Consider the following 8,874-nt stretch of genomic DNA (forward strand, 5'->3'; position numbering starts at 1 on the left):
GTAGGAATTGCTGGGTAAGGGGAAGAATTTCTATGTAATGTAGGGATCTCTGGGTAATGAGGGGTCCTTGTATAACGTAGGAATTGCTGGGTAAGGGGAAGGATTTCTATGTAATGTAGGGATCTCTGGGTAATGGGAGGGGTCCTTACATAACGTAGGAATTGCTGGGTAAGGGGAAGAATTTCTATGTAATGTAGGGATCTCTGGGTAATGAGGGGTCCTTGTATAACGTAGGAATTGCTGGGTAAGGGGAAGGATTTCTATGTAATGTAGGGATCTCTGGGTAATGGGAGGGGTCCTTACATAACGTAGGAATTGCTGGGTAAGGGGAAGAATTTCTATGTAATGTAGGGATCTCTGGGTAATGAGGGGTCCTTGTATAACGTAGGAATTGCTGGGTAAGGGGAAGGATTTCTATGTAATGTAGGGATCTCTGGGTAATGGGAGGGGTCCTTACATAACGTAGGAATTGCTGGGTAAGGGGAAGAATTTCTATGTAATGTAGGGATCTCTGGGTAATGAGGGGTCCTTAAATAACGTAGGAATTGCTTGGTAAGGGGAAGGATTTCTATGTAATGTAGGGATCTCTGGGTAATGAGGGGTCCTTGTATAACGTAGGAATTGCTGGGTAAGGGGAAGGATTTCTATGTAATGTAGGGATTGATGGCTAATTGGAGGGGGTCTATGCATATTGTAGGGAATCTCTGGGTAATGGGTTTAGTCTTCAAAGTGCTACCAAGTTAACTGAAGAAAAAATAAAATACTATAACAGATCCCTACCTGTAAAGTGCGCTAAAAACATCTTTCCAATCTCCAGAATGCACTCTGTGTATTGTTATTGCGGCTTTAAGACTCTTGTAAAGTGCAAGAAAAATAAATACTCTAATGGCATAAAAAAGTTGTATTAAAGAAGAACTATGGGGTCGGGGCTTTTCCCCATAGTTCTCCTTAGGGTAACGGGAGGACACAAACTAGCGTCCTCCTGTCACCCTAGGCTCAGTATACCGCGAGCTACAGCTCCCTATATACTGAGACGCCGCAGGTGAAGTGGATCCCGACAATTGTGCCGGGATCTGTCCAGCTGCGTGAGTGACAGCTGGCTCTGCCTATCTAGAGGCAGAGCCAGCTGTACCCGCCCCCTCCCCCGTCAATAAACCAGTTTGGGGCCCTATTTCATTCTAAAGGTATACATGGCCGAAGGTGAGAAGGAAGAAGTAACAGGGCCACAGGGCGCCTTCTTACTCCTCCCCTGCCTCCTGCATATGGCCGCACACAGCAATCTTGTGAAAGTGTAATAACATTATTTACCGGCTTCCAACTTCTTGACTTTATCGCTGGTGCGGCAAGCCACTCCGACAGCGCCCACTTCGTTGGCTATGGCCTGCCACATGGCATTCTTAGCCACGCTGGGAGTGATGTCAGACTCTTTCCCAAAAAGCTTGGAGTAATTCTCTAAAACCAGGTCCACCATGACATCCAGCTCCTTCTCGGTGAACTTCACGATTCGCAGACGCGGAGCTCCGGGGGATGGAGATAGAGGCAAATTAGATCCGTGCAAATGAGGTGTCTGGTTCACTGGGATTTGTGGGGCTGCCCCAATGTCACCTTGGGGTGGCTCCCCAGTATCTGTCATTGTGGCACAGAAACAATTGAAATTTAGAGGCGCCCTTCAACCAGCGGCACAAATGTTCTTAAAGGCCGATCAATCTATGGCAACTAATATACTAATAACTAGTTTGCTGTTTGGAGATCAGTGTCCCTGGTTAAGACCTAAGTGGGCCACCACTTAGGTCATAAGTGGTGGCCCCCATGTTCTCCTCAAATAACTAATAACTCAACTCTGTTGCCACAGTTTTTAGTAGGAGGTCATAAGCAGGGCGGTATTCCCACAAGGCCAACCAAGGCCCGGCAGCAGGGGGTAGAGGGGCAGCAGGGGTGTGGAATTCCTATCTCCCGACGCCCGGGACCTGCAGTTCCGGGCAGCGGGCGGGTAGTTGTTTTCTACATTTAGCCGTGATTTGGGCAAGCAGAGCTAAATGTACAGCGGGGGAAGCCTCCACTTGTTTTGTACAAGTGATCTCGGTGATGTCGCCGAGATCACTGGTATGCAGCCTGCAGGTCTGCCATTCTCCATGGTGGGTGGGAGAGGGGGTTGTCGGGTAGGGGGGCGCATTGAGAAACCTGGCCATGGGGCAGCAGAGAGAGTAAATCCGGGCCTGGTCATAAGTGGTGGCCCCCATGTTCTCCTCAAATAACTAATAACTCAACTGTGTTGCCACAGTTTTTAGTAGGAGGTCATAAGCAAGGCGGTATTCCCACAAGGCCAACCAAGGACCGGCCTTGGGGCAGCAGGGAGTAGAGGGGCAGCAGGGGGTGGAATTCCTATCTCCAGACGCCCGGGACATGCAGTTCCGGGCGCCGGGCGGGTAGTTGTAGGGGGGCGCATTGAGAAACCTGGCCATGGGGCAGCAGAGAGAGTAAATCCGGCCCTGGTCATAAGTGGTGGCCTCCACATTCTCCTCAAATAGGTTTCTTTAAAGGTGTGAATGGAAATAGATGTGAACACACTCGGCTTAATATAAGTCATGTTTATCTAAAGCCAGGACCTTTTAGTTTTGGGTCGAGTAGGGTAAGTGTTAGAACCTCGAACTTCAGAATTTGAGGGACACATTGGCGGCAAGAAATGAGTTTGGCTGCGCTGTGCTGAATATAGGCCGTGGTTCAATAGACTCTGAGCCTACTAGCAGTATACACTGCGCGTATCTACCGCACTCTGCTCCCTAATCACTTTCGGCAAATGAATCTATTCCGGTACATACGCTTTACTGCGCACAGGATATAGACGCAGAGCTGTGTGTGAGTCAACTCTAAAAAAACAACTTCATTCAAACAGTTTGGGACCGTATAGCAACCGGCAACAGCCGGGACTAGGAATATATAATGTACAGCACAGGTTACGGAGCACAGTGATGGGGAGTATGTCATGATCAACATAGCGTACAGGATGCAGGAAATAAAAAGTACCCAACGTTGGTGGTCAGTGGGAGGAAGAATGCCATGGCATCAAGGTCTATGATAAGAACAATGTCCTGGTATCACTGGTCAGTGGGAGGATGAATGCCCCCGGTACTGGCAGCCAGCCAGTGGGAGGTACAATGCCTCAATATTTGCAGTCAGTGAGGGGAAAAAAGCTCCCCAACTGGCGGTCAGTGGCGGAAAGAATTACCACTGTGTTGATGATCAGTGTGGGAAGAATGGCCTGACTTCAGGAGGATGAAAAATGCTCCATTATCAGTGTGCATGGGAGGAAACATGCCCTGCCATGGGTGTGCGTGGGAGGAAACATGCCCTGCCATGGGTGTGCGTGGGAGGAAACATGCCCTGCCATGGGTGTGCGTGGGAAGAAACATTTCCTTTCATTAGTGCGCATGGGAGGAAACATACCCAGCCATGGGTGTGCGTGGGAGGAAACATGCCCTGCCATTAGTGTGCATGGGAGGAAACATGCCCTGCCATGGGTGCGCATGGTAGAAAACATACCCTGCCATTGGTGCGCATGGGAGGAAACATGCCCTGCCATGGGTGCGCATGGTAGAAAACATACCCTGCCATTGGTGCGCATGGGAGGAAACATGCCCTGCCATGGGTGCGCATGGTAGAAAACATACCCTGCCATTGGTGCGCATGGGAGGAAACATGCCCTGCCATGGGTGCGCATGGTAGGAAACATGCCCTGCCATGGGTGTGCGTGGGAGGAAAAATGTGCCCCCATAGCTGGCCACTTGAATGAATTACGCACCCAATTTTTGAGTCGGGGGAGGAAAATTGCCCTGGCTTTGGCGTATTGCAGGAAGCATGCCCTGCCATTCGTCAGTGTAAGGAAGAAGAGGAAGGCGGAACCCCCTTTAGCACTGTTGGGAACCCGGGAACCCCCATCCCAAGCTTTTGGATCAGTGGAGAAATCTCCCACTCCCACTTCTCTAAGTGGAGGCTCCTGTCCCATACCGCTGCATCTCATGCTGATGACTGATGGTATAAATGCTGAAAATTTGCATACACTGTCGGCCTTGAGATCACTGCGCCCAACAGTGTCAGCACAGATGCTTGCTGTGGAGGGGGCTGTAACAAGTGTCCCAGCACCTGTCACTGGGACACTGACTGGGCCTGTGGGTTCCTGGGATTTTAATGGAAACTTGAGAGGGTCCTACTGGATCTCTGACTGGTTAAAGGAAAGCTCTACTAGAAGTACAGTTATTCTTCAACAAGTAGCAGATGATGATCGGTGAGCTCAATAGATCTGTCTGGCATAATGGGAACAGTACGTGTAGGGACACACAGATCACGGTATCTTTTACGCCTAAGGTGCTGTACAGGCGGTAACCAGTTTTAGTCCAGGATACAGGCCGATGATCCCTACTACTGTTCTCTAATCATTGTCCCCAGACAACCACCCCCCTTTCCTAATGTGTCACCACCCTCTCCCCAGCCTGAAACGACCCCTGGGACTGGCATGTGGAGTGACATTGAACTCCATGATGGGATATACAACATTTTGCAGCAGTCAGCGGAGCAGGACGGGAGGAGAAATCTTGAGGAACAGAACAGAAAACGGCCTTCCCCAAACTGTTACCACGAGGTTGGAAGAGTACAATCCTCTACAATGTCTTTGTAAGCTGAAGAATTAACAGTAGACATTGGAAAGACCTGAGCTGAATCATTGGAGGGGTTGGCCATATAATTGGCCATACACTAGATGTGATGGTCAGGTGTCCACATACCTCCATAGTGGAACCAAACCAGGTAATGTCAGCCTACATCTCCCTTCATATTGCTCTTCCTACATGATCAGAATATGACTGAGAACAAGGGCCTCATAGAGACCTGATACTTGGCCTCCTCTCTACATGCACCCCCATGGCCTTATGACTCATAGCACCACCATGGCCTTATGACTCATAGCACCCCCATGGCCTCATAGCACCCCCATGGCCTTATTTCTCATAGCACCCCCATGGCCTCATGACTCATAGCACCCCCAAGGCCTTATGACTCATAGCACCCCCAAGGCCTTATGACTCATAGCACCCCCAAGGCCTTATGACTCATAGCACCCCCAAGGCCTTATGACTCATAGCACCCCCAAGGCCTTATGACTCATAGCACCCCCAAGGCCTTATGACTCATAGCACCCCCAAGGCCTTATGACTCATAGCACCCCCAAGGCCTTATGACTCATAGCACCCCCATGGCCTCATAGCACCCCCATGGCCTTATTTCTCATAGCACCCCCATGGCCTCATGACTCATAGCACCCCCATGGCCTTATGACTCATAGCACCCCCATGGCCTTATGACTCATAGCACCCCCTTGGCCTTATGATTCATAGCACCCACATGGCCTCATGACTAATAGCACCCCCATGGCCTTATGACTCATAGTACCCCCATGGCCTTATGACTCATAGCACCCCCATGGCTTCATGACTCATAGCACCCCCAAGGCCTTATGACTCATAGCACCGCCATGGCCTTATGACTCATAGCCCCCCCATGGCCTTATGACTCATAGCCCCCCCATGGCCTTATGACTCATAGCCCCCCCATGGCCTTATGACTCATAGCCCCCCCATGGCCTTATGACTCATAGCCCCCCCATGGCCTTATGACTCATAGCCCCCCCATGGCCTTATGACTCATAGCCCCCCCATGGCCTTATGACTCATAGCCCCCCCATGGCCTTATGACTCATAGCCCCCCCATGGCCTTATGACTCATAGCCCCCCCATGGCCTTATGACTCATAGCCCCCCCATGGCCTTATGACTCATAGCCCCCCCATGGCCTTATGACTCATAGCCCCCCCATGGCCTTATGACTCATAGCCCCCCCATGGCCTTATGACTCATAGCCCCCCCATGGCCTTATGACTCATAGCCCCCCCATGGCCTTATGACTCATAGCCCCCCCATGGCCTTATGACTCATAGCCCCCCCATGGCCTTATGACTCATAGCCCCCCCATGGCCTTATGACTCATAGCCCCCCCATGGCCTTATGACTCATAGCCCCCCCATGGCCTTATGACTCATAGCCCCCCCATGGCCTTATGACTCATAGCCCCCCCATGGCCTTATGACTCATAGCCCCCCCATGGCCTTATGACTCATAGCCCCCCCATGGCCTTATGACTCATAGCCCCCCCATGGCCTTATGACTCATAGCCCCCCCATGGCCTTATGACTCATAGCCCCCCCATGGCCTTATGACTCATAGCCCCCCCATGGCCTTATGACTCATAGCCCCCCCATGGCCTTATGACTCATAGCCCCCCCATGGCCTTATGACTCATAGCCCCCCCATGGCCTTATGACTCATAGCCCCCCCATGGCCTTATGACTCATAGCCCCCCCATGGCCTTATGACTCATAGCCCCCCCATGGCCTTATGACTCATAGCCCCCCCATGGCCTTATGACTCATAGCACCCCCATGGCCTTATGACTCATAGCACCCCCATGGCCTTGAGACTCATAGCACCCCATGGCCTTATGACTCATAGCACCCCCATGGCCTTATGACTCATAGCACCGCCATGGCCTTATGACTCATAGCACCCCCTTGGCCTTATGACTCATAGCACCCCCATGGCCTTATGACTCATAGCACCGCCATGGCCTTATGACTCATAGCACCCCCATGGCCTCATGACTCATAGCACCGCCATGGCCTCATGACTCATAGCACCCACATGGCCTCATGACTCATAGCACCCCCATGGCCTTATGACTCATAGTACCCCCATGGCCACCCCCACGTGTCCTCATGATTCATAGCCCCCCCATGGCCTTATGACTCATAGCACCCCCTTGGCCTTATGACTCATAGCACCCCCATGGCCTTATGACTCATAGCACCCCCTTGGCCTTATGACTCATAGCACCCCTATGGCCTTATGACTCATAGCACCCCCCTGTCTGCCACGTCTCTGAGTCTGGACATCACCTAGTCAATGTACAATGCAGGTATCAGAGTAAAAGACTGAGTGAGGACTTCTCACCTCTAGCTGGTGTAGTGTCATCCGGCCGCTGGCTGCCCACAGACACCTTAACATAGTCCATCTCTTCTTGTTTGATGGGCTTAAACGTTACCTGCCCTGCAAATGTAAGAAACCAGCCGCTGTCAGTAATTGCTGACGTGTGAGTGCATCCAGCAGGCGCAATGTCTATACCTTGTTCTTAGTTTGCAGACATACTAAGTATACTAAAGGAGTGGTGATGATGTCACAGTTTAAAGATGTAAACCCAATTCACAAACGCATACATAAAAAGATGCTTTGCTCTACTTCCTTCGCCACTGCAGCCCGGGATGCTGGTCTCAACAGCAGGGCCCTTGTTACCTTCATAGACTGTCCAAGTAAGATAAACTGGTGGAGCCCAAATATTATCTATAATTCTTTGTTCTTTATAAAACCCAAAAGCCAGTACATCATAGCAACAAGACTTTAACGCGTTTGGGCTACACAAGCCTTAGTCACATTCATGAGGAGCTTGCATCAAATATTCAGAAGATCGGTCAGAATGTGAGCACAATGTGAGGTCACATCAGAGCACAATGGCTCCAATGAGGCCGCTCTCTACAATAACGTCATGTCCACACATACAAGGGAATCCAGAGTTGAAGATATAGGTATATATACAGCAGTGACGTGCCTTCTGTGCTGGGTGAGGCATCCCCCAGCCCGCCGAAGCTCTGCCCCGTCCTGCTGAAGCCCGCCCCTAGCTCGGTAACCAAGCTGTGGGGGAGGAGGAAGGGAGGAGACAGGGAGGAGCCTCCTTGTCCCTCGCTTGCTCGTCACTGGTGAGGCATTGAGATCGATGTCCTCACTTTGCCATTGGTCCAAGCCATCCGCAGAATTCACGCCTCTAACAAAGAGTAGAGGCTGTTGCAGCTCTTGCCTCACTGGTTAGGTTACACAAGCAGTGGCGAAGCCCGCTGCTGTGTAAGCTAACTTAGCTGTCAAAAGCCGGATGCAGCGCCGCCTGTAATTAATAGGCAGCACTCCGTCCATGACAGGTTACACAGGGGGGGTGCGGGGGGGATTTCCCTGCTCTGTAACCTGTAACAAGCCGATCTGAATGGAGAAAAAGCTGTCAGCTTCAGACTTTTTCTTCATAATACTAGGTGAGGCTCCACCCCACCTGCCTCCCTTGACCGCACGTCCCTGATATACAGTCCATGTTATGACGAAGGCTCTTATAGCTGAAACACATTAGCATCTTGTTGCTCTGATGTATGCATTTCAGCTACGTGAGCCTTAGTCATAGTTATAACTAAGGCTTGTAGAGTGGAAACGCATTAGCATCTTCCTGCTGTGATGTACTTGATTTTGGTTTCAGAAGACTTATGGATCGTATTTGGACTCCAGCGGTTTCACTTAGATGTAAACCCAATCGCTAAAGTCTCATATTATCTTTACCATGTGACTATAATTCAAGTCATTTTACATTTTTAAACCTGGAGCTTTTATTAAAACAATACACCATGAAGGTACTTGTTGACACGCTTCCTGTTATAGGGTGACAACACTCTGTCCCTGTCTACCAACTGCTCTCTTGCATTGTCACAATGTCACGCGCGTTTCCGGAAGAGACAATAAGCAGCCGTGGCAAAGCTAGCGAGTACTGAATGGACCCGAGATTGAATTGCCATACCACGAGTCATCAGTCCAGAAACAAATTAATTCCAGTGTAAGATCAACAAAAATAAAGACCAGAACTCCGAGCATGGTGGCGGACTTACATCGTTTTTGCCATTGGTTATATATGTGTGGAAGGACATATGGCCAATTACTCTCCATACACATAGCGGTCCATTATT

The 8,874-nt window shown here is 50.4% G+C and overlaps 1 protein-coding gene across 1 annotated transcript in view; it reads right to left on the reverse strand.

The window, feature by feature from the left end:
* LOC108801363 (zinc finger protein 250-like) overlaps positions 1-8,874 on the reverse strand; it is a 43,748-nt gene that overhangs the window by 17,294 nt on the left and 17,580 nt on the right. Inside the window, exon 11 of the mRNA XM_018573291.1 lies at positions 7,055-7,150. Coding sequence (XP_018428793.1) covers positions 7,055-7,150 — 96 coding nt within the window. The remainder of the gene's footprint in view (positions 1-7,054; positions 7,151-8,874) is intronic.

The sequence above is a fragment of the Nanorana parkeri genome, unplaced genomic scaffold (assembly GCF_000935625.1).
Source record: "Nanorana parkeri isolate BGI_ZX_2015 unplaced genomic scaffold, ASM93562v1 scaffold2319, whole genome shotgun sequence".
Taxonomy (NCBI): domain Eukaryota; kingdom Metazoa; phylum Chordata; class Amphibia; order Anura; family Dicroglossidae; genus Nanorana; species Nanorana parkeri.